General features: G+C 37.9%; 1 protein-coding gene across 4 annotated transcripts; it reads right to left on the bottom strand.

Annotated features, from left to right (window-relative positions):
• Positions 1 to 25: 25 nt before the first annotated feature.
• Positions 26 to 26,372, bottom strand: APPL1 (adaptor protein, phosphotyrosine interacting with PH domain and leucine zipper 1). Of its 4 annotated transcripts, XM_062008038.1 has the most exons (23): positions 26,238 to 26,273; positions 25,027 to 25,257; positions 21,959 to 22,057; positions 21,381 to 21,440; positions 20,281 to 20,352; positions 19,419 to 19,506; positions 18,199 to 18,240; positions 17,326 to 17,384; positions 16,712 to 16,858; positions 15,751 to 15,833; positions 15,499 to 15,657; positions 14,055 to 14,243; positions 13,553 to 13,595; positions 12,984 to 13,103; positions 11,638 to 11,729; positions 10,908 to 11,090; positions 8,580 to 8,629; positions 8,024 to 8,198; positions 7,886 to 7,922; positions 6,655 to 6,801; positions 6,359 to 6,409; positions 5,927 to 6,016; positions 26 to 5,361 (listed from the first exon to the last, which is right to left on the bottom strand). In XM_062008038.1, the coding sequence occupies exons 3-23, from the start codon at positions 21,980 to 21,982 to the stop codon at positions 5,212 to 5,214; spliced, it is 2,061 nt and encodes a 686-aa protein (XP_061864022.1). In that variant the 5' UTR covers positions 21,983 to 22,057; positions 25,027 to 25,257; positions 26,238 to 26,273; the 3' UTR covers positions 26 to 5,211. The 4 variants fall into 4 exon arrangements, with proteins under 4 accessions (XP_061864022.1, XP_061864019.1, XP_061864021.1 ...); XM_062008035.1 differs by lacking the exon at positions 25,027 to 25,257 and having other exon boundaries at positions 26,238 to 26,372; XM_062008037.1 differs by lacking the exon at positions 25,027 to 25,257 and having other exon boundaries at positions 13,047 to 13,103; positions 26,238 to 26,372.
• Between the last annotated feature and the right edge of the window lie 307 nt (positions 26,373 to 26,679).

The raw sequence follows: 26,679 nt of genomic DNA, 5'->3' as shown, positions 1-26,679 counted from the left end.
AAAGAATGAAGGTTCATCACCACTCTTGGCATTAGTAGTATTTATTCCTTCATTATCAAGTAAGCATAGATCTTTTTTCTAGTTATACATGCATCTTTATCACAGAAGTTACAGAGTTCAAAAGTCTGTTTTTCCCCAGAAAAATCTACAAACCTTACAAAATACAAGTTTAACCATGATGTAGTTATGACCGTTGCTTTTTAGATCGTTTTTATCATATAATGAACTAATGAAGCCCATGAAGGTAGGTATTAGTACCCATGTTAATGGTTGTGCTGGTATAGCTTCTGTACATGAGAGTTCTGGTTATTACAATAAGCACAGCTCTGCAGCGTGCCACACATTGTCCTGTGACAACATGGGCAGCACCAGCCAGCTACGAGGGTGAGGATCTTCTTCTCATGTTCAGTCTTTGATTCTTGTAACAGTAAGTTATCAGCATTCCCAAGTACAACAAATTTATCTGAGGTTATCTGACTAATATGATTGAAATTAAGAGAACCAAGATACATGTTGACAGCAGAAGGATATAACTGCATCTTAAAACTTAGTTTAATGGAAGGGAATGCATCCTGTCACCAACAGTGGTACTTCCTGGAAGTCAGCATTATGAAAAATGCAGGTTTTTGCATCAGTACAAATCCCACTCAGAAAGTTACAATAATTAAGCTTTTATTTATTCTACAAAATGCTGACTGAAGCCCTGGCATAATATGTTTACTATCCATGTTTCCAAGATTAAGACACAACAATCAAAGTTCACATAAATATGCCAATGGAGGATTTTAATACAGCTATTCAAGGAAAATGTGCAAGTCAGTCTCAAACACTGCAAAAAACCACTGACACTTCACTAGAACAGGACCAATCCAGAACATCAGCTTAAGAATTTGACCACTCTATTAGGAAAATGACCTGAAAGATTGTACAAAATCCTTGGCTGGCAATCATTCATTAGGAATCCAGGTGCACTCACAATGACACCCACAGTGGCAGGAAGAAAAATAAAACCATCGTACTGCTTGGTTAAAAAGAAAAGCCTGGGAGACCAATTGACTTGTGAGACATTTTGTAAAATAGAGGAAAAGTAAGAATACAGAATATTGGCTCTTCCTGCTGGACTAGACCGTATCTCCACTAAATTCACTGAACAGGGGCAGGTTTTCTTTCTCTATGTGAGAAATAACGAGAGACTGTATTGTAAGATAGTTTTTCTCCATTGGCTCCTCCTAAATTCTTGCAAGTATTTAATCGGAATTTATCTTAGACACACAGTCAAATTTGCTGCTTACAGCAATGTACGTGGATTGTATCTTCATAAACAGCTTCAGATCTTTCAGGATATTCAGCCCTGAGTTTACATGCATATAAAGGTGAAATCTGACAATACTGTAGAGGGGGAATATTCCTTAACTCTTAAATATTACCTTACTGTTGGATGGTGACTTGTCTTGACAGAATTTCAGACCTAAGCAGACTGACAAAGCAATAGACTACCAAATTCAAATTAGCTTACACTAACTTTTCACAACCAGTCACATATGGCCAAGGGGTGTATGACTCCCCCTGTGTCCTCTGATTTCAACTTGGAGACATCTACTAGTGGCCACAGCCGAGTGCTAGGTATTATCTGCATCACAGGAAAATGCATACCCATAAGCACACTTGATGTATTTTGATATTCATGGTATTAGACACGTAAATAATGTATGTAGCTTGAAACAACTGACAGCAAGACTTGCTTGGTCAGCAGTGTGTAAATCTACATAGTGTAAAAAACATACTATCCCGTTACTTAAGGGGAAAAGTGTGGGAGTAACTGTGAAGCAACAGAAAAAGTTAGCATAGATAAAAGATCAGTAACATAAAATTTAGTCCTGAACAACACTGCTGGTTCAGAACATATGCAAAGTCCCTTTATAGTTATGTACTGGAAATAATATATTCAGGAGTGTCTGAGATAGTAGTAGGTGCACAGGAAGCAAACTACAGCTTCATCTGGAAGGGTCTGAAAGATCAGTCTGTAAGTAAAAGGCAACAGTAAATATTAAATGGAAGAAATGAATTGAAGAAGAAGAAATCAACCAGTAACTAACTTACAAAAATAAAATGCTCAGGTGGTGAAATCTTGCCACAGTATTCTCAGGAGAACATGAGGTGTTCACACTGAAAGTCCCACCCTCAAGGAAAACGCTAAGCACTCTTAATTATTTTTACTAACAAAAATGGTTTCCAATGAAGTAGTTCTAAACCTCACAGGAGAAAAGGTAGCAAGTAACTTTTTTTATTTTGGAGAGGAAGGCATGGATAAAACCTTAAGAGTTATTCTTTGCTTCTCCCCTAAGGCAAAACTCAAATAAATGTCACACTGATAGGCAGAGTGAGGTTTACTGAGTTTTGCTAACAGTGACAGCTAATTCCATGCACTATTTCCATTTAACTTCCTTATCTCTACTGCCCTGCCCTTCACTCTCCCAGCTTCCTCACTCTCCCAGATGCTTTTATATATTTCTTTATTCATTTTACACCAGTGAAACTCCCGTAAATAGGCAATAACCTCCCCACTGGCATTTCATTCATGCGTATCAATCTGGGGTTTTTCAACCACTCTCTTCAATCATTTTATTAAGTCTCAAAAATCCCATCTGACAGTAAATTCACCTGCCAACTTTAGTCTCCTGCTTTCTTCCTCATCTGTGCAGACTGATGGTTACAGCAGGCAACAGCAGGTTTCAAGAAAAAGTAGAGCATTCAATTTTCTGACATCTCAACAGGCTACTGCAAACCAGGCTACACACTGAAATGCTTTGTGATGAGACTGCTCATCTGTTAACTGTCTCCCAAATATGGAGCTGGCCTACTGCAGCTGAACTGGTTAATACATTATTCAGTCCTACTCTAACAAGCTGAGCAACTAGATAACTGAAACTGGAGACCACCCATTTCATATTCTTCCTGTGCTGTTTCAATTCTACTTCCATGTTCAGCACGTACTTGAGGAAGACAAAGTAATCTTGAGCTATTCTGTCATATTATGTGATAGAACACAGAAATATCAATAAGTAAAAACAAACAAACAAAAGATAAAAACATGAGCAATAACAATTTGCAGAGCCAACCTGGCTGCCATGCAACTAACTGTAAGTGTAGATTTAGGCACAAAAAGGGGAAAAATTGGCTTTTCTGTCTCTCTGTATATTTTGGTTGGAAAAAATAACTACAGTCTCTTAAGGATGAGAGCTGAGAAAAACCTGCTATATATGAAATAAAAATGCCACTCGTTCTTAGAACAAAGCCTCAGATCCGTGTGGTCCATGTGACAATGTGCTAGCCCACTCTAGCCACAGGGCATTGCCATTTGACCTGACTGGGCAACAGCAAAAGCAGGCATTTCTGCAAGTGACTGGCTACTTGGGATGAAAAATGTACTGGAACAGGAGCTAACTCAGTAATAGAGCCTGGAGGCTCTCTGTTGCTCCACCTCCCCCTCCTCTTTTAAGACAGCAGTTCTGTGCCCCCTTCCAAGGCTACTCCAGCGCTTCCCTTGGTTGCAGGGCCAGTGCCATCTGCTCCCACTGCAGCAAGCTCTGCTCACCCTGCCCAGGTGCTGCAAGGAGAGCCATTCCTCTCTGCTGACACGATCCAGATGCTGACAGAACCTAGCATCTCCAGCTATAGAGGCAGAGGAGGCTGCCTTCCTAACCCAGCATGGGGCTGCTCCCACCAGTGAGGAGAGCTGAAAATCCCTCTGTGCTCCTACAGATACCTAGCAGAGAGGTCCTGAGAGTCCTCACTTATTTGATTAGCACTGAGCAAACTCCAGCTATGAAGGGCTGGGCCATCACCAGCTGATGGGGAGATATTCTGAAAATTGCTTTCATTCCTGAACACCAGAAATGCCCTGCAAGGAACTGTAAAATGCTCATAACTGTTATATTATAACTTGGAGTATATTTTTCTCTTTCTACGTTTCCTGTTATTTTCATGCCACTACTAGAGAGATATCTTCTGTTCCATGGGGTACTAGTATTTATAGTAATTAGTGCAAAAATAAATATTTATCTTCAAACAAGTTTTCTCTTCTGGATCAAAAGGTGAATGCACATTTAGTACTATACAAATAAATATTACAGAGGGTATGGAACACAGGAGTTGAGATTACAAGCTGTAAACAGACATTGCTTTGAAAAATGCTTTACAGGATTGACTCTCGGATGTAGGATTAGCAGACTCTCTTCATTCAGAGCTAGTAAATTCTGTTTGCCAAATCCATTTCCATAAAAAACTAAAGGAGCTTCAACTCACTTTCAGTACAGTGGCACACTGTTGGCAAAGCATTTACAGATTTAAAAGATTTTTCAAATGATGGAATTCAGTATGTTCCTGCAACTCTAAGCATGTTTTATAAAAAAGTGAACTCAAAGGCTTACAGCTTTTTCTTACAAGTACTGAGGAAAAACCAAGGACATGGCACTTGTGCTACAAGAATATATACATTATTCTTATCTCTTGATAAGGAATGCTTTATACATTCCTCATGCAGCAAAGTGCAAGTGTGTCTCATCAGCTCTTATCAAGGTCTGACTATTTTTTTCTCCTGTTGAAAGAAATCTTTCAGCATCATATTTGAAAAAAAAAATCAAATCAGCATCATACAGTGCAACATGAAACAAAAAAGATCTTTCTGTCTAGAACTATTGCACATTTCACTGCTGTTCATAAGGATTTTTCTTTCTAAATGTAGCAACAGTTACGTGCCACAAGTTAGGTAAAGCTTAGCACTATCTTATTTGGACATCCACTTTTGTTTCCAGCAAGGTGTTCTCCATACTGGAGTGTCAAGAACAAATGTCAGTGTACTGCTGGAGTACAATGAGAGTATTACATTTTTGCTTCAAGAGCAGTCAATTGCAGAGAGAGGTAAGTGGGGGAAAAAAAGCCCACAGTTTTTTCCATACTGCAGAGAAGCCTTGAGAAAACATCATTTTATAATAAACATGGTAGCATCACCATGCCTCATATAGAAGTTATACTGACATGAAAATGGAAATCACTCAAATGAGAAAGAAAAATCAAGATATAATAGGGTCTACATATTGTGAAGTCTTTTATCTGAGAGAACAGACCCTCCACCTACATTTCACTTCTTGTAGAACTTGTGCCATTTCACCAGATAAATCCATGGTTTCCATCGCAACCAAGCAGGCAACTTTAGGCTTCAGATTCTCTCTTCTTCTTTCCATCTTCTCCTAAATCACTGTCTTCGGATTGGCTACTGCTAAGGACTACAAACTGTCCTTCTCCACTGCTCTGGTTGGACCTGCTGGAAGCAGCTATCAGCCGGCTCTGCTCTTCTAAGTCCTAATTTGAGAAGGAGGGGTGGGAAATCAGAAGAAGAAAATTAACTTTAAAGCCATCCATAACTGAAAGAGGATAGCATTATGATGATTTCTAAACTACCTTTTAATACTGCCAGTAGACAGCTCTCTGTGCTCAGAGAATTAAAAGACTGAACAGGCAATGGAAGCACTGCCATTTCAGTGGTGTGTTCTCCTGTACCCCTGCCCCACCAAACACAGCAGCTCGGAACAAGAACCTTGGCCTACAGCCTGCTCCCTCCAGCCCCTTCCTCACGCTCCAACAGCACCCACAGCAGCAAAGGGCCTGTGACAGGTGTTCCTTTCAAGCACTGCTCTGGAGTATTCCTTTGAAGGTGGTGTTTTGGTTTATCTCCGTAGAAGAACTCTTTTTAAGAACTTTTATACACAAACATACAAAATCTGCACAGAATCTGCTCTTGCAATAATCAACACCGTAATGTTTGATGAACTTGTACTAAAACATGATAGAGGAACCTGGTGTAGAAAACTGCAGAAGAAAGTAAGTTGAAAAAAAAAACATATTAAGAAATAATGATGCAATGTACCTTCTCAATTTGTTTTTGTTTATTCAGTTCTTTTTGTTGTTTCTCTTTGACTCTGTCTATTTCTTTCTGCTTCTCTGATGCTTTTCGGTCCTGAAGAGCAAAAAATGTAAATAAAGTAACAACATCCTGAGATGTTTGATACACTACTGAACTTTCTCAAAACCATGATACCGCTGATCTGGTAATTCTTTTTCTAAAGGATTGGTATGTTTGTTAAAGGTGACAAGCTAAATTCTGTCTTGAGCATTGTTTCACAGTAGACATGGGTCAGTCTTTTTACCTTGTGTTTAAATTCTAGAAAACAAATCCCTTAAAGTACACAACAGTGTTACTCCATCTATCAGCATCTTGTAGACTATATTCTATGACATACATTTAATATACTCTCTCCCTTCTATTCACAAGTATCCCTTGCCCCAAGATGATTCTTACCAGTTCTGCATGAAAAGCTATCTGTTTTGCCAGTCCAACAGAGTCACAAATCTAAACACAAAACAAATTGGAAATAATCAAAGAGACTCTAGTAAAAATGCCTTTGAAATTAAGCCAGATTCCCAGATTAGATATAATAGCATGATAAAGCACTTGCAGGTACTTAAGACCCTTGGGATAAATTTTTTCAGTACGTGAACAAACTTCTCTTCCATAGACATCCCTTAGACAGCTTGAACGGATCTAACATCTTGGAATCCATTCAAAACTGATACAAGTACAGACATCAGCAATACCTTTTCCCCTTCGTTATTTGATTCGAATATATAGCAGATGGAAGTCTGATGGCTCTCAACTCTCCCTCCTGAAGTTCTCAGCACAAATCCAAAAAGGCGCTTGTTCTCCTGGTGTGTAGCGTACAAGACTACATTGGGCAAAGGAAACTGACAAAAGGATCAAAGGTGGAGATATTAAAACTGGTTCTATATGAGGTTTCAATACACAGCATGTTAAATACTTAAATATCATAAATAAACAACCACAGCCGAAGTTACAAGCTGGCCAAATATGGTTACAGAACACAAACAGCTATTAGAAGGCAAGGATTAGATTAATCAGAAGATAGGAAAACTCCTAAAAACAAAGTCCATCTAAGGAAAGAGACCACATTTGCAATGTAATTCAGTCATCTTTCCAAACATTAATGCACTCCTTTTCTTGTTTTCTTTAAAGAGACATCATTCATAACAATTACATTTGTGACTAAGATTCCAATATCTGGTATCAGATAAAGGCACTCATTCTCCAAAACCTTTACTGCAATTAGTTCAGCTCTCCTGAATTACAGAAGAAAGAAAAATGAAAACCCCAAACAAACAAAGCACATATCCTCATTGTTCTGCTACACGAAAACTACTTTGCATTCTCGTTCCTAAAAGAGAGCGGAGGTATAAACTTCACATGTATCTTTTCAACATTTGCCAAAGGGTGAGTATCTAGATGGTGCAAGCTCCTCTACTACAGCTGGTATAAACTGATACGATGAATTTTTCCTAACTTTAAACATACAGAACACTGGACACGTGTTCAGTTGGTATATCTCACCCGTAAAAGGTTATTTCTTTTCAGTGCATTTTTTACAAAGAACAAGCCAAACTCAAACGAGAAAACGTACACCATTCTCAATATAATTATGCATTAAAAACTAAAACCCCCAAAAAACAACATAACCAACCAACCATCAAGCAAACTCTTTTGGACTTCAGAACTAATTTGACTCCAACCTTCATGTTACTTCTCTGCTAAAAATACTGAGATATTGTGAATTTGACTTATTGACATTACTGCCCTTAAACATGATTTTCGATCAGTGGTTTTCTATCTGTTTTTCTATGTATACATTAGTCTCCTAATTTCAGTGGAAATTTGTCTGGAAATCTCATGCTGTCAGTGATTTTTCCTGACATTATTTTTAAAGCAGAGAATTTACATTGCTGGATATTTATCTTAAAATGCAAAGTTACTTACTCGTAGTCTTGTAACTTGTGTCTGTGGATCAATTAACCTAAAAATTGTTTTAAAAACAAACCAGAAAGTCAATTTTACCAAAGTGAAACAAGCTAATTCTGTAAATAAGCAACAGAAATAGTCAGGAAGCAGACTTACTTTAAACAGTCACAAGTGACTAATAAATGTGACTCCGTCATCCTGAAAACGTTATGGATGGCCCGAGCTGCTAGTATTTGACGCATTGTTTCATAAACAACATCTGGACTCTCATCAAACTTCACCTCCATAGAGCCAAGAAATCTTACAATGAATAACTGATGAAGAATTGAATCTAAGACGAGGAAAAAATATTGAAAAAAGTGAGCTCCATTTGGGGTTTTGCATTCAAAACACAAGAGAGACCACAGTCAGGACTCCACACTTCCAGTAGCTTGGAATGAGATTGCTCATACTTATCAATTCAAGGTACAATTACTAAACAGCAGGTCAAACAGCTTTTTCATTTGGTTTAACACATACAAATGATACAATGAATTGTTCTTAAACTTTCAGACAATACTCTGATTTAACTCAACTTGTCTAGTGCATTGCTAATGGAACTAAGCATGCTAAAACTGGTGGTAAATTAGCAGACATAAGCTGTAGAAGAAAACAGGAAAACAACTCTCAAAATCTATTTTTTATTTTGCATTGAAACAATTTTTTTGTTTACCTTCTGTTTCAGATTTTGAGCCTCCAGTTTCACCAAAAGGATTTGTGCGTCTATTAAAAAATGAAAACATTAAGCCAGGAGTCAGATTACAAGAACCACTAATGAATGATGTAGTCGTCTCATGCTGCATCAAATAAGAACACGTATTAATTTCACAGACCTGTAATCTGCAGGAATAAGTGATAAATCATAACAACAAGCAGTTTCATCGGGAGTTTGACATAAATATGATGGCTCAAATTATGGGAAAAATACCAGGTATTATTGTCCTATTGCTGCCACAGAGTTTTGCTCATATAGCATTTGGGTTTTTTTAATCCATATTAAACCCAAGTGAAGACCTTGTTCATATTTGAAAAGGTATAGTCTTAGAGGATGAAATTTGACAGAACAGCTTCACGGAGTACAAGCAAACACTAGTCCTTTCAGCACTCCACTGCAGCACCACGCTTCTCGTCACTGTCTCAAGTTGTTGAATTACTTACTGAAGTCACTGGTTTTGTTTCAAATGCAGCTTTCTGAAAACATCACTGGGGTTTTACTCCTAGAGGGTCAAGAGAAATGTGGCTATTTCTGGCTCTCAAAGACAACAGCTATCAGTTACAATGAAAAGTGAAAATACTCTAGGCTTCCAAGTCTACATGTTTAAAAGCAGCAAAACAATGCTGAAAAGAGTACGGGAAATGGGGAAGTTGAATTTCAAATTTCTAAAGAGGAAAAACTCCTTTTTCTTTGGCTAACAGGTAGCTGAAAAACCGTTGGCAGGGCTTCAATAATCTTCAGGTTTTACAAGGGAGTAAAGAGGATGCCATTTCTCAATAGTTAAGTGTTTTAATAGCAAATTTCAGTATTAAGAAAAAAAGGTCAATCTCTCTTGTCGGTGACATGTCATCCTGACCACCAGTTTTATTTTATCTTTGAAATCTTTTAACTAAGAGATGTCTAGTTTAAAATAACAGCATTGTTCCAGATTGAACTCCGAGGTCAAGACAGCATCTCTGCAGATTTTATAAAACATGGATTCAATCAAGAATCATCCCATTAAATGCTGACCTGTGTAAATACACTACAGGGAAATGATTTTAGCATTTCTGATTGCTCAGACTTCTCTTTGTCATTTAAGATTAGACTGGAACACTAAACAAAATCTCACAGAATCTTTCAAAAGGCAAAAATAAAATGTAAATGTTTGTCATCAGTATATGACACATTGGTCCTATTCATCCTTCTGAAGTTGCATTTTGCCTGTCTGTACAAACATTGCAGTTCTTTATTGACAGTGACGGCTAACTGAAAATACTGACCACAAATCTATAATTTCTGCTATTAAAAAGAATGATTTTCTAGAATGGAATTGTAACTGATGACATGAATTTGGCTGACATTAAGCCTTGCACTTCCTGAAATATGTCTGAAGTCTATTTTAAAATCGATATATTCTTAAGGATCTAGCTAGCCCACTGATTATCCTGCTCTGCCAAACAACAACTACGAAAATTGTAAACAAAAAATCACAAACAATCAAAAAAGTTAAAGACATTAACTTTAACTCTAATGCATCTGTGAGGTACAACTGAAAACACATTTTTTGAGAGGGCAGGGAGATACAACACATAATTGTGACTACAGTCACGTAAATGCATTTTCAGCTTTTTGGCTTTTATTGTTGTTAAGAGCAGATGGATCTGCAAATATTTTTTCTTAATATCTGGAACTGTATTTCTGTACAGAATTCAGAAATACAGTGCAGACTTAGAGGTTTTTATTACTCTTTTTGAGTGGGAAGTTTACAAAAAAAAAACAAGTAGAAGAAAATGTTTTTCTATTTTGGGAAGAGCTCTTAGATAATTTGAACTTGTCTGTATATGAGAATACTCTAGAAGCCTAGATCATTTTCACTCACCTTTCAGGTTAAGAAGACTGTCATCATATGCCATCATCACCTGGAGGCAGGGCTACCAAATTTCTCTTGAGTTTCCAAGAGGAAACAACCCAAGCTGCTGGGTGAGCAAGCAATAGGAAAGGAAAATACTTGTGAAACCAAAAAATTAAATCAGTAAATAAAAGCATTAAGTGTTAAAGGCAAAAAAAGCTGCTGCTACACAGAAAACTACACCTTGAATCTGGTGCATGTAATTAAGCCATTTTTTTTACAACTCTATTTAATGTTAACATCTAGTTTGCTTCACTGGCAAATTTTGTGACATAAGTCAGGGCAAAGGCAATGTGCGTTTTGGAGCTGCAGCCTAAACATGGCTTTCTTGTGTGTTTGTTTCAAATTAATAACATTCACTTAGGAATCTTCTTCTGTCTCTCTACATTTCCTACCTGCCTGATTGCCCTGAAGATTTTGCTTGACCAGGCAGATCTTCACTAACGGGAGATATTATGTCAAATTGTATAGGAGTGTCAGGGGCAACAAGTGAATCCAAGGAAAGTGCCGATAAAGCTGCTGATTCGGATCCCAGGGACCCTGTGCTGCCAGTACGAGCTGCAGGAGGACGAGATGGTCTAAAACAAAAGAAAAAAACCAAAATGAAGGTACCTTAGTTTCAGGTTGGTTGATAATAAATTAAACCATATGGGAGATCAATACAATATTACAGAACTTAGATGTAAAACAAAACGAAAACTAAAAACCTGAAGATGATCTGGGTATGGAGAACAAAACTGCACTCCACATCCCTAGTTAAATTTAATTAATAACTGCATCAGATTTTATTCTATTGCACATGTGACTATATATTGACATTAAAACAATCTGAGGTCTGCCTCCAAGAGTCAGATGCATTAACAAAACTCTCATTGTGAACTCATGTAACAAACCAGACATATGATGAAAGGAACAGGACTGTCCAGTCAGCTGGAAATCTGGATTTGTAACAGTGTATGCCAAACAGTGGTGAAGAGAAGTTATTTAACTTGCCTTATCTGTCCTATCAAAGATTATTTCTGAATAGAGAAAGTTTTGGTGTGATTTTTTTTTTTTTCCTGGAACTTTATCCAGGATTCTCTTTACAGACTTGCTTTTCAAATGGCATTTACTTAAGTGACTTACACAGCTGGCCGCATACTCTCATGCCTCTGCTGAAAGGAAGGAGATGGAGTAACAGCCTCCAGAGCTGACTGATTTACACGTGCAGCAATCTCCTGCAATAATGAAGAACAACCAAAAACCTGAGAGCATTTTCCTCAAAATAAGCTTGAAGATTTTCATTTTATTGATATGCAACTGACAGAAGTCGTAATTCTCAACCTTTTCTGAGAATCACACGTTCCTAAATTTTCACTAACACAGTTGTACTATTTTCTTACAACACACTTCCTGCTGTTCACTTCCTACACTTAAATGAATGCACTTGCTTTATCATACTGTGAACTTCAGTAAAACACAGCAACAGAAAAACATCCCAATGTTAAGTCTGACAAAACAAGTAAATGTAGCCAGGAAGAGAATGAAAACTCTTGAGACAGTCCTCAACTACTAACTAAAAAGCATGAAGACTCCACTTGAATTTGGGAACACTTAAATGTTTCTGAAAAACCAAGAGATTAACAACTAACAAGTAAAGACTATGTAACATGTTATTTCAGCAAATACTGGACTATTTACAGTTGAAGAAATCCATTTTAGTCTTTCAGTGAAATCACTAATTCTGAAGTATTTATGTTGATGGCTTTACTTCAAGGACTAAAGCCAGCAGTGAAAGTGCTTTGGAAAAAAGGATTTTTGGAGAGAGAAGGTGCAGGAGACAAAACAATGAAAAGGCAACATTTTATCTAAGTGTATGACTAAGAAAATGGGAATTACTATAAAGTCATTGGGAGGTAAGGAGAAGGCATCAACATTCAGGTGTAAATGCACACACTGTCACCAATGTATAGGAGCTGTGCCCACTTATGCCAGCACTAAGCTGTCTATTCATCAGAACATGTCCTTTAGGCCACCTTGGGCCAATTCCCTTAATTTAGCAAGTAAAGGTCACTATTTCCAGATTGTATCAATATGTTTTTATTATATAAACCACATAAATGACATTACTTGACTTACCCAAACTCCCTACATCAAACAAATCCATTTCTAACTCTTCCAAAGCCAAATAACTTTCCTATGAAGTGAGAATGTTTTTCCTACAAAAGTTGCTATGCTTGTAAGATTCATGTTTGGAAGAGTCAGTTCTCTCTAGTAGAAATTAAGTGTATCCATCCAAATATTTATCCTATTAGTTGTAACTAGGCATCACACACAAAATACAAGATCTTGAAGATGTCAGAAAGTTATACCAAATATAAAAGTAACACCTTTTTACTACTTTCTATATAATCACTTAGATGGACACAATGGAGGGTATGCTTTCATACCATGACAAGCTTAGAATTGTATGTAGGAAGCACTTAGCTTACTTCAATTAGATACAGTTGATTTCGTGCATATCTGCATCTTAACATAAATTTTAGTGAAGTTACCTCAGGGTTTTCACTTAGATAGATCTGTTTAGATATGTTGTTTATGGTGCATATCCACTGAAAAAGAGAGGAAAAAACCAAAAATTAATTTTTCTTTTTTTTCTTTTAAACCAACTTGATCAAATATCTGAGGTGGTCAGTTTCACCACTTTTTCCACTTTCTTGTAACTTCAAGGAGCTAAACCAGTATTCTGCATACCCAGCTTGTCATTAAATTCACTACTGTCTGCATACTGCACATTATAATGTAAAATTTTAATTGAAAAATATATTGTAGTCTAACTGAAGATCAAATTGTAACTGCATGATTTGCTCTAGGATTTTCTCTAGGACCTGGGAATATTTTGTCAGATTTCCTGAAACCTGTCATTATGGACAGGAGTTAAAAAGCTCACAGCTTACCACCTAGAGAGCATACAATGAGCATTCCCACTATTGTCACAAATGTATTCCTTCTGCACAACAGATAAGTCACTGGACTCCATCCAAACCTTCTATAAGCTTACCTCTTCATAATCTTTTTTACTCTCTGCCTGTAAGATTGAAGACCTGAAAGAGAAGAATGGAAAGGACAATTTTGTCTCTTTAAAATGCCTGACAAATACACTGAGACAGAAAACTGCATTTTCATGTTTCTACACTGCACAACAAATTTAGAACAGCTGAAGATTCTGTGTATGTGCTGAGTGCAGTCAACATTTAATTGGGCCAGGGGGAAAACGTGTATTTTCATTTCATGTGCCCATGTAATACTTCAGCACTCCCAACATGAATACATGACTGTAAACTGGTTCTAGTAATTTTATTTTTAAATACTACTCAGCTACATTATAAAGCTTATAAACAAACCCCTAGATATTATGAAGCTGAAAAGACATCCCAGATTTTAATTCTTAATACCCCAAAAATCTATCGAGCTATAGTCTGGCCAAAACTAGCCCATTTTTTCTTTTCTCAATTCGTGAGTCCAGTATTACCTACAGGTAACAGTAGGGTAAGAGTACTTACTTTTTGCCATCAAAAGATGTTATCTGGAAACAGTATCGTCTGTCTTCACAGTCCACAGCCATTACAGAACAGTTGTCTATGTCCATAACAAGTCCTCCAGCAACATCACCTCTTGCCTGGCTCATCAGATTTCCACCTTGAGTGAAGTAAAACTGTCTATCCCAACTGGAAGATACCAGCCCTGTCTTACTAGAAGATAAAAAGAGGTTCTTAGCAGATTACGAGTTCAACTAAGCTGAAAAAAGTCACTTGGAACAAACCACCTGGCTATGTAAGAGAACTGTTTTCCCCTGGTTTTGATTAGCTTTACAGCTAAATTAATTCTCAGTCCACCTGTTGTTTTTTTCATGATAAACCTATTGCTGGGCAAAGACTACATCAAATAATAATAATTGCTTTCTCATATGAAACAATTCAGAGTAAGAAGGCATAAGTACTTCAGTTTTGATGGTCAGCTTTTACAATATTGCTTAAAATAATGTGCATATTCAAATTATATGCATTACCAATATAATTGGTAAGAACTTTGAACTCTGCACTTACATTGTCAAGACTAAGTTTTGAAGAACTTTGTGTTAAGGATTAGCTTTGTCACATAAGATAACTCAATTATTCCAGTGTTTTGTACCACTCAACAAGGTTTCAAAGATTTTGCTTAGAGCATGTTGGGTTTTTTCTTTTTTTTCCAGAATAACAGAAGAACAACCTGAAACCAAAAATCAGTAACACTTGCTGTTTAGCTTCTCTTTTTGTTCAGATACTCTTCAATATTAATAACTCCAGTTGTGTTCTACCACAGAACTTCATGCCTCGTTCAGTGAGTTTGTTACTCTATTGCTTTAAGAATAAGCTACACTTTATTTTTAAATTACTTGGAGCTTAATATATACATTATAGAAAAACAACTCTGAGTGTTCCAACTTATTAACTATAAAAATCAGCTGCGAGACTTTAGTAACTACAGTCACTGCTCCCTCCAGCAGACTTGTGACAGCGAGGACACTCAAAGTGTATCTCAGTTCACAAAGAATGTTTTACTTTGCAGGTATCTAGTTTGTCATCTTTTACTGGTAACCTGAATCCTGAAGCTGTAACAGATACTTCTGAACAATCCTGATATCTGCAATCTTATGGTTTTTCAACTACAATCCAGTGAAATTACACTCCAATAAAATTTTCCTTTTTGATGTCAAACTAGGGAAAACTAGAGTAAAATCAGGGTAACTATGCTTTGAAAGTGAATAACACTGTAGCAGTGTAACAATGAAGTTAATTAAGTGAAGGAGCCCAAAGGAAGAAACAGAATACCTCTTATGTGACTTATTGAACTAAGAATATAAAATCAGCATAGCTATGATAAAAAACCCCACAACTCTATACTTGCTTGGCTTTCCTTTCCCAAGATTAAATATTAGGGAATATTGAAGTAACAAGTTAGCCTTACTTCCTTGCGTTGAGATAGCCAGCTTTCCGTGTTAGATTTCTATGAACAGGAAATTTTGTTGTGTCCGGATCAGGCAAATACAGTGGATCACTAGCTACTTCCAAGTCCTCTATAGTTTGTTGCATGTTTTCTACTTCACATTCCATCTCCCTGCGAACACTAAGGAAGATGAGGTGTTATTAACAAGTAAGTAGAAACAGAAAAAAAAGCAATGTTTTGATAATAGTTCAAAATTCAACAAAAACAACTTACTTCTGTACACTTGTGCCAATATTGGTCAAAAATTCTTCCAATTGCTCAGTAAGATTTTCTGAACCCATTTTAAAAAAACTTATCTTTAAAAAAAAGGAAGAAAAAGGGAGAATTTTGTCATCAATAAAAAGGTATTGACAATTAACAGATGAAACAATAAGAAGTTTAAGTTTCTCAGGGAAATCTGGTTTCCTCCCTCATTCCCACCAAAGGCTCTCAATACAAGTAGCTGAATGAATATTTTTGTCTGCAAGGGAAGGTGGAAGCTGACAATGCAGCAGGATTTCATTGTGTCACGAGGATGTGTGCAGCCACCTGGAGGAAATAAGAGGAATATGTAGAAACTGCCCTGAAGAAGCAGCAAGGTTTGGTCTTTTAGTGATCCCGAGGTCTTTCTACAAGTCCAGCAGTCTGGTAACTGTTGTGTTGTAGGTGGGGTTATTTAGGGGCATAGGAGAGGGGACACCTGTGAAGACTTGTCCAGGGCCAGCCTTTAACTGCAGACCCTGAACTGACCCTCCACCTTGGTCCAGAAACACAGCCACATCTAGACTGAGTATAGCCACTTGAAGTCTCAGAACAGGAATTAGTGATCCCCACTAGTAAGCAAATGGAAAAAAGGACCCAGCAATGAAAATGCTGGTAATGCAATTTACTCATCTGGGTTTCTGGGTAGAATTAGACCTTTCAATTTGTCACCCACATTTTCCTAAGAGTCTCTGGTGGCAGTGGCATGTCACTATGAGATTCATACACTGAGTGGGCAATGACTAGTGCTGGCTAATGACAGAGTTCACAGTAGGAGCTATGCCAGCCACAGGGATGAGCATGGAGTATGACTTCTCCACTGGTTTCTTTTGGACTGCAAAGGGAGGTCTTGCAATGGATTTCAGTACATCAACCTTCATGAAGTCTTTTGAAATCTTCTTTCAGACCTACAGCTTTCAGAATCTGAAATTACCTGAGCTTGCATGTATCCTAGCAAGGGTTCTAGCATAGCAATTTTCTTTTTATACTGAAGAGTATTTAATGCACAGAAATAATGCATCATAGTCTGATGCTGTTTTTTCCTCGAAGTATATACATCTTCTGTAACTTCAGACTTGATCTAAAAACACACAGACATGGGGAGAGAGGAAAAGGAATGTTTTAGACTTGGTATTCATCACATGCTTTCTGGACAGATTTATAGCCAGCATAAGAAAACACCACAATAATGTTCCACCCACTATCATCAGAAACTGCATATTTTACCTTACAGTTCCATTTCTCCAATTTATACATGATACATGAAAAACAAATCCAGCATTCTTTTCTCCCTGCAAAGTGTAGTTATTTCTTTACAAAAAAAATTGAATATAGTATCACAATCTTAATCCTAGAGCATTTGCAGTGCTACAAGGTAGGCATGTATTGGGGAAAACTGCTTTTCTGTTCTGAACCAAACTGCTAAAACATGAACTATCAAACTTAAGGTGGAATTTGCCACACATTGTCTTCTATCATAAATACATATATTAGATGAAAATTAATTCCCATCTCCTCTAAAAATTTTAAGTATTTTGCTTTACAAACCTTTTCATTTTCCCTTCGTTTTGACAACCGACTGTATCTGGTAATGGCAGCATCATGGTCTAAGCAAACAAGAAAGAATTTATTACCATTTTGATAAATTAATGTTACCTAATTAATGACTTAGGTAACAGCAGAAAATGTTTTACATCAGTGTGTGTTGCACAGCCAGCTGAATGCAAAGTTCTGTCACAGTAAAACCTTTAGATATTGTAGCAATTTAATAATTATAAACAGGCAGGAACAATTATTTGGGCTGAAGCAAGATCCTAACCAGAGGCAAATACAGCTACATTGTTATAAAATTCCCTAAATGTTTAATATTCATCCAAAGCAGAAACTTTCCATAAGTAGAGACAACATTCTATTATGAAAACCTGTATCCTTTAGCTTCTAAAGCTATGAAGCAATTTACATTGAGAGAAGCAGCATCCTTACTTAAAGAACATGTTCTCAATGAGGATATAGTAGAACTAGCTAAAAAAAGTAACTTCAGACATCAGGAAAGAGAACTACTGAACTAATTTTAGGGAGGTAACATTTGTTTATTAACCCACTCTTGACTTCAAGAAATAAGCTAGCACCTTACTGGGTTTAGTAATTTTGGTAGCATACTTTGAAATTAATTAATAAATCTACATATATTTTAAGTATCGTAAAAAAGATCAATACTGTCAATTTGCCTTAACACTTCAGTACACAAAGCAGGGATTCCCAAGTGACTCAAGGAAAGTTGGCTGCCTAAGTATCACCAAAAAAACCCGACATCTTCACTAGTCACTTTAAGCCTTGCAAATTATTTACTCTGAAAACTAGTGAACATATCCACGATAATACTGTCACCTTGTAATATCTGTAACACTATCTTATACTTACCATTGCTTGCAATTTGGAAAACTTCTTTTAGAGTTAGTATCTCTACAAAACAACATATCACAATTTAGAAAGTTGTTCATTTCACAACATTTCCATATAAAGCTTTCTCATGTAATGTTTCACTACTTGACACCTTGCACCATACTGTGTTACCAGCACGGGCACTGTGTGCCTAGGAAAGTCTGCTCCTACTTAGGGCCTGAGTATCATTTGTGTGGCTGTCCCACTTCTCCCCAAAAGGTACTGTATTGTAACAACTTTAGGAGGAACTTCTTTTCAAAAGACTTTGAAAGTCATCATTAATACAAATGTGTCACCTATAGTTCTGGTGTGAGCTGGGGAAGATGTACAGGAGATGAGGAAGTAACGTTGGATCAGAGGAAAGCCCCAAGCACATTGTTACTCCTCCTGCCTAAAATTAGTAATGTTCTAGATGGTTATTTATTATTCACTCGGTCAGGGAACAGAAAGCAGTACAATACTTAGCACTTTTTCTGATCATGATTGTGCTTTTGTGTCACATAAACAAGCAGAGAGCTATGTTCAACGTGATGGTAAAGCAAAGACAAAAAACCATGGGAACACTTTATAAAAAGTGCCTACCTCATCCATGTTATTTTGGTTTTCACTCTTAAAATTTATATTTGAAGCCCATTTGCCACATCAGACTATCCACTTTAGCATCTGGAGACAAAGCTCTCACAACCAGGCACATTATATATAATTTTAGACAATGCAGAGTAAGATACAGCTCTCCCAAAAATAAGAAGTTGGAAGTATCTTATGTGTGGATGTACGAAGCGCTTAAGCTACCAGCAGCATTGAAGAACCACCTTAGTGTTCCTTAGTAAGTACTGCAACTTTGGCACTTTGCCTTTTGAGTTTAGTCCAGCGATTATAGTGATGGCATGGTGTTATAATACAGACAAACACTTCCTAAACATTAATTGAAAATTATTCTTTCCTTATGTTTACAGTAACTGCAAAATTTTCATCTTGAATAAAAGGTAAGTGATGTTTTTGTTAAAAAGTTAATAAACCTTTTCAATTGTAACATTTATGAACAGAAATAACTTCTTTTTTCAATTGGGAGATGTATTCTTTTGAGAGCTGAAAAGTAAGTGGCAAATTGTATTTAATGAAACAAGATACAGAGATTAAATGCTATGGTTTTGTTCTTGCTGCTGTTGATAAAAACAGTATTTGTTCAAGGACTCTACCTTTTAGATCCCTTTCTTTGAACTGGGTAATAGGAAACATCATTGCATCTGCAAGTTGTGTTGAAAGCACTGCATGGCAAGAGCTGAGCTGTAAAAGACAATTTTAGGAAATCAGTGCCGAGACCAAATCAAATCAATCTAGGCTGACATCAATTTCACTCAAAGATGACATGTACAACTCTCATAATTTTGCACCTTCTTTTTTCTGCATCTATTTTCCAGGTTCCTCATGTCATCACCTGCTTTTATAGAAGACCTTTAGAGTTTATTGTTTGTCCCTACTTGCCCAAATTTATTCTGTCACTGTATCATATCAGAAGATGGTCTCATACATTCCAATCGCTTGTCCATTTAATGTCTCCAGTTCCCCTCCAGATACATCACAGCACATCTTTCACAGGTTAGAGACAGAATAAATGTGTTCTTCCTCTCAAAATGCTGATTAAGTCACATTAAGAGTAAAACAGAGGGATCACAGAAAAAAAAAGGTTGATTCAGATCTTAATGGTACTACATTGTCTTTCTGAAGAGTCAGGCTCCGTCTCTAACACAGACAGCAGGAGATTCCTTTGTCAGGGATCTAAAAATTAAAATAGTTTCTAACTGCCATTCTGTAATGCTTTTTTGGCTATCTACAGTAAGTTAAACTGCATTCTTTCTCCCTAATATATATCATGTTGCACAACTGATTCATCTTCAGGTTATTTAACTTCAAATATATGCTGCAATATACGGTGGTTACTGTCTTAACACATTAAAGCCATTTCTGTACCTCCTGTCTTGAAAAAGGCTGGAATAATAAAGCAAGTTAAAATCTATACGTGACAACAGCAAAGTAAGTGAAACAAACATGAGTACTTGCCTCATCTATCACTTTTGCAAACTGCTGCAGAGTAGAAGTCATAACTTCATCATCTCCCCCTAGTGGGAAACGCTAAAAGGAAACAAAAGGAGGCATGCTGTTTACAGTGTTCTCTGCCAGCCACAAACCTCTGCTACTCATATCTTCAAATTTATTGGGTATTCCATTATTTTGAAGTACTGTACAGTTCAGATACACTGAAGCGCTTTATTGTTCTGTGAAAAAAAGAATATATGGGGAGTGGAAAGTAATAATTCTCATATTAAACACTCAAGTAATGAATTAATCTGGGGTTTAAATAATGTAATCAATTATTTTTAGAAATATTTTTTTAAAACCAGAAAATACAGAGATTTGACATCGATAAGGTTTTTATCCAGCTATGCAAATGATATTAAAATTATGTGATGGTGTGAAATTTTTAAACCATCCAAAAGAGTTTACTTCTGTAATGTTGTAACGGAGGCTAGAGTATGACCAAAGCGGTCACAACCGAAAAAGAAATAATCCCGTTAAAACATTATTTATATATAATTTAAGCTCATCTCCTGACTGGGAAAAGAAGAAAAAAAACAACACAAAAACAGTCCAAAGCAGACAAATCAGAAAAATAAGTTAAAAGGTCCAATACTAACTGCATTCTTTTCATTCACAGTAGTTATACATAAACAACTTGGAAATGTTAAAAAAACAACTTATTAAAAATTATGAGCATCTCCTTCCAGCTTGTTAGGCTCCCCCCCTCTATCTTCTCAGTGAATGTAACAAATTGAAACTCAAATAAGGATATCTGGTGTATATGTTGATATCTGTAACTTCTAGTTACACCCCCCTAAGCAAGCCCCAAAACACTGATCCAAAAGTAAGATATTTCACAGCTCAGTAATATTCATCATGGTAAGAGGAACTTCATTCTGTTTTAGTTGGAAGAACTAACAGGAAGATAGTAGATTCTTTAGCAAAAATCCGAGCCACCAACTACAGCAGTTCCTTTTATCTGGACCAAACTTAAATATATTCAACAGCGTCCTCTGGGAGATAAGAGACTGCAAAAATACATAGTCCTGAGCACACAAAGATAACAATGATTTACACAGTACCTGTTTCTCATATTCCTTCAGAAGCTTTGAGGTCAGATGAGTTGCTGCACTTAATTCATTCTGATTTAGAAAACAAACAAAACCAAAACTCAACAAAAGCCCAAGCTTGTTACTTTTCATTTAAAATAATATTTTAAAATCATATATTTGAAGGGGAAACTTTTACAGACATGGAACTTTAAATCTGTCTTAAGACTTTCAGAAAACCTAAGCATCCTGCCCTTCCATTTTTGTAACATTATTAGTTACAGGTAATCAGTGTTTACAAATACCAAGTTCACAGCCTCTAGTATGTGCACTAATTCTTTCATCTTATGCAGTCCATATTTGCATTTAATTATTTCAAATTAGCTGCCCTAGTTACTGAATATTAGGAATTCGTTATCTGTAAAGGAAAGTCTTTACCACCCCCTAACACACAGAAAAACAACTACTTAATTCTTTTTTACTCACATTCCACAGCTAAGGAATGTGGAATTTTAAACAAAATATTGCTTACGGTAATTTTTTTGAAAGCAAGAAATGTGACATTTGATTCAAAAGCTTTATGATGTATTCAAGATTTTAATTAACACTACCTGTGCATCATATATTCTGTGCATGGCTTGAAATAACTGATTGATGTAATTGGAAATTGCAGCAGCATCTTCTTCAAAGACTCCCAGCAAAGACCGGGTCTGTAAATATGAAACAGCCAAAACACTAACATGTCAAGTTATAAACTAGTATTTAAGTACAACAGCATTTTCAAGTTAGATAGAATTGTTTCATTACTGTGAAGTTTATAAACCCTCCAATACTGTCTACAGGAACGGTACCTGTTGCATGCCACGGAATTTTAAAGATATCCAAGCACAGCCTCACTACTACTGGCAGCCTCTCTCCAGGTTAATGCAAGTGCCTTTCAGAAAGGAAAGGACCAAGAGAGATGAGTAAGTGTAAAAAAAGTGCGAACTGCTGGCAACTACTGCCCCCCCATGGTATATCCCTAAGGAAAGGAAGGTATTAGATACCATGCCAGGTATATGCATCTCTTCTGTGGTGAGACCAAAACAAAGGCCGTGGCTTTCCAATACCATCCATCTATCCTGTGCAAGGGCTGTTGCTGGTTGTGCTGGGACTGTAACTCACCTGTGACCTAACAGTCTTTCTGTGATCAAAGGCTGAAGAACTAAAAGCCAAAACAAACTAGTACAACCTACATCTTTTTGTTCTTAAGACACATTTCTCCCCCTCACCACTCCACAGTGACAGGAAATGAAAAATGTTTGTCCTTTTATCCTGACTCCAGCTTGTCAGTCAGTCTGTTCCTTAGCTGTTGTCACCCACAACCTTGGAGACTGGGCACTCTATTGCACTGTCCTCATCACTGACAAAGGTACTCAATAGTAAACATCTGAAAATCAACCTCTGTATCACTGCCCACCTCTTAGACATCAAAACACTGATCACTACCCTTTAAAACCCAGCTATCCATCCAGTTTTTCCACACAGCTCACAGTGGTACCTCTCCATTTTGGCCAGAAGAATGTTACCAGAGACCACATCAGAATCCTTGCTTAACTGAAGGTAAATGACACCCACTGCTCTTCCCTATGATGAAATGACTGACACAGAAGCAGATAGTAATCAGATTGCTCACGCATAATTTGCCCTTAAGCTTAAATGAGATGCTGACTCGCTGTTCTTGCATCCTTTTTGCACTTGGAAGCAATGTTACTCCTCACCACAAGGATAACAAATAGCTTGCCTCCACTGAAACATGAAGTTGTAGGGGTTTTATTATTAGGAGTTCTTGCTATGTCAAAGACTTGTCTTGAAATGCTTTATACTCTAGTCCATCTCCCTTTGAAGCACGGAGGGCTTCTTCGGATGCTTTTCTGCCCTTAATGATAATCAAGAAGTACATATTAAATCTGCACAAAGTATATTATTTGACCATTCTTTTGACATTAAACTCTTTCATCAAACCTAAATTAGATGCCTTATCATCTCACAAATATTATCATATCAGATAATGCCTACAAGATACTTCAATATAAGAGAAATATAATAACAGAGAATCATCACACAACAAAACACTTCAATTGTGGTTCTAGTTTATAAAGTAAGTGGAAAAGACGGGTAGAGGAGGAAAGAGGTGGAGAACTCAAATGTTTGTTGGGTGTGGCAACATGTTGTGTCATCCTAATAGCTGAGACTCTCCCACTGAAGGAAACACACATGAAAGAACGTAGAAAAAAATTATATAGTACCATAACCACTGAATTATATATTCATGAGCTTTAAACCCAAACATAAATAAACCTGAACTTGTAATTTTAAAAGAAAATCTTGTAAGTATAATAGATTATTCCTACTCTAAAAAATGAATGTGGCAGAATTAAAACATTTCTATGTTTTATTGTAAAAATATCAGTTATTGATGTCCAGCCTTCAAATGAACATTGCATGATACTGATGAAAAGAAAATAACCTGAAACAGTAAACAAGTTATGCCAGACTATTACTTAGTAAAAAATTAAACGAATTGTTTACTCATGGTTCTAGTAAAACTTGGCATAACTTTGCATGCTCTTTAAGATGCTTTCAATCCACATATATGAGCAGGTACACTAGAAACTACCAATGATAAGCTGAACAAAGAAACCACCTCATTAGAAGTCAGTTATACATACTATGTCATCGTACATATGGTAGTGTAAGAGACATAAGATAGAGCCTGCACTATCAAATCTCTTGGCTTTTTCATTGTGCAATGCTTTGGGAATGCAATTAAGTCTGAGCAGAAACTCTCTCTAAATATAAACACCAAGTATGTGTATAATGTATGTCCTAAGTTAATAGTTAAATTGCACTGCTTTGCATAGCAAAACACAAGGTAAACCTGGCATTTGGTTTATGTCTAAGATCACTGGTGGTTAGATGTTTATCCTTCAACAAGAGGAAATGAATGGGTTTTGCCATTTTGAAAAAGCCTCTCCTTCCCTCAGATGCAGACTAAGTCTGATATGATGTTTATATACTTAAAAGATTGTGTCTGAAACATGTCTAAAGGTGCAAAACTCCAGCACCTAGTTCAGCATTAACAATGACCTAGGCTGATGACCTTTTCCAGTATTACAGCATGAACACATTAATCAGAAAGTTATGGCAACTCCTAACAAAGTATAGTAAGAACAGTTTCTGCAAGAAGCATTTCCTGCCATTTTCAAACTAACAGAAACAGATAAATGTAACAGAAAATTATAGAGTCCTTGTTACTTTCTTCTAAGAGGTGGTTAGTCAGAATTCACTTGAAATAGGTTGACTGAAAGATGTAACCTAAATTAGAAGAAGACAATGACAAATCTATTAGTTTAAGCACATCAAACTCATTGCACTGAGCTAGGCTTTGCTAGTCTGTATCACAAATAACCTTACATGGAAGATTTTGTAATTTACAACTATGCTCCAATATGTACCTTTCGCATGTACTTCCCAAATGACATTCCAGTCTTTAGTGTTTCGGAGAAAAATCCTACATCCCACTTTTTAGGTATAATAAGGTTATCTTAGATTTTACACTTCCTATAAAAATGAGTAGTTCTAACTTCAGTATACTCTCCTACAAGATTTAATTTTGTTAAATTATTATTGTTATTACCTCTCAAAACAATTTCCTCTTCACAAGGGTACATCAGGTTTAGTCTCTGAGCCAGAGACCGTACTACGGGCTAGATCTCATCTACCATCTCGTAGTTGAGGTACACGGGGCAATGTCCTTCAGGAAGCAATGATACACTTTCTGCATGCCCACCTTCTGTTGATGTTTTTAAGTCATCCCTCCAGTTGACGTATATTTCTTAAAATGACTGTCAAGTGAAAGTTTATCTTCCTAGGGTTAAGAAATCAAAACTACCAATTAATATGCTTTTACAATTTAGGAAGTCATGCTCAGCTGCATGAACAATGCAGTAAAATGGGGATCCCAATTCAAAAGGCAGCAATAAAAGGAAATATATCAAAAACTTTTTTTTCATCTAGGAAAAGCAGTACAAAGTACTTGCTGTTGTTGCTGCAAGAGAAAGCTGTGCAATTGAATAAAGCATCTCCTGCTATACAGCAGCATGAAAGAAATGCCAATATACGGCACCACTGACAGAGGTCAAGCAGCAGAACTAGAAGTGAATGTGTCAGATCAACGGGAGGCCTCGCAACACCACGCGTTTCCCACCTACCCACAGCGTTAGCTCATCATAACCTCATCCACTAACTGCTTTTCACACCTATCTATTAAAACTTAATGCGTTTTTAGTAAAAGCCAACGATAACAAAAACCGTCTTGAGAAGCGATGATGGATTTTCCCAATACGAAGTCTCCAAAGTCATGAATGTCCCTGCGGGGGCGGGGAAGTGCGGGAGCCTGAACAAGCTACTGCCCTGATCCCCGATAAGGGACGCACAGCACCTCCGGAAAATCGTTACTGAGCTCGCTGTTTCACAAACAGCGCATCAACTCGCAGGACGTCCGAGAGGGAGCGGCGGTGCAAAAGGGAAGGCGGCCACGCGAGAGCGGGGCGGCAGCTCGCCGGGGGCACAGCCGAAGTTGACAGCCCGTGCGCCTGACTCCAGCCCCAAGCCCCTGCCACGCCACAGGCGCGGGAGGAGGGGGAGAGCACCTGGCCGCGCACGCAGCTTCCCAGCCCCAGTGCCGGGGACGCTCCCTCCTCCCTCCCGGCCGCGCCGAGACTCTCCTACGCCTCCCCGAGGGAACGGGGGGAAAGGAGCGAGAGGGGGGAGCAGCGCTAGGCCCGGCGCCCACGGGCTGGGGCCGATCTGGTCTCCACGCCCCGGCCTGCACCTTGCCTTTCTCACCTGGGGGCTGTCTTCCAGCGTCTCCTCGATGGGGAGCTTGTCGATGCCGGGCATGGCGGCCGCCGGAGCTGACTCTGCGCCGCTGCAGCTCCCGCACCGCGCCGCGCACCCCGCTTCCCGCACCCCTCCCCTTCTCCCCAGTCACAACACGGGCGCCCCCGCCCCGCCTCGCCCGGATGTCCCGCCCCCCGCCCATCGCTGTGCTTGTCTATTGGTTGTCCCGCGCCTCCCGCTTCGCTTGTGATTGGCCAGCCGGGACATCTGTTTTCTGACCCGTGCGCGTGGGGCTGCTTGGCGTCTTCGTGTGGGCGAGCGCGAGCGCTCTCGCGCCGTGGCGGCTGCCCGGGCGCGCGCCGCGGCCACAGTCACGCGCGTCGCGCCCTTCGCGCCTCAGGCGCGCGCTGCCCCTCAGAGCGGGGCGATGGGCGCGTCCCTGCGGGGC

This window comes from Colius striatus, chromosome 15 (genome assembly GCF_028858725.1).
Source record: "Colius striatus isolate bColStr4 chromosome 15, bColStr4.1.hap1, whole genome shotgun sequence".
Classification (NCBI taxonomy): Eukaryota; Metazoa; Chordata; class Aves; order Coliiformes; family Coliidae; genus Colius; species Colius striatus.
This window is presented reverse-complemented; position numbering and strand designations above follow the sequence as displayed.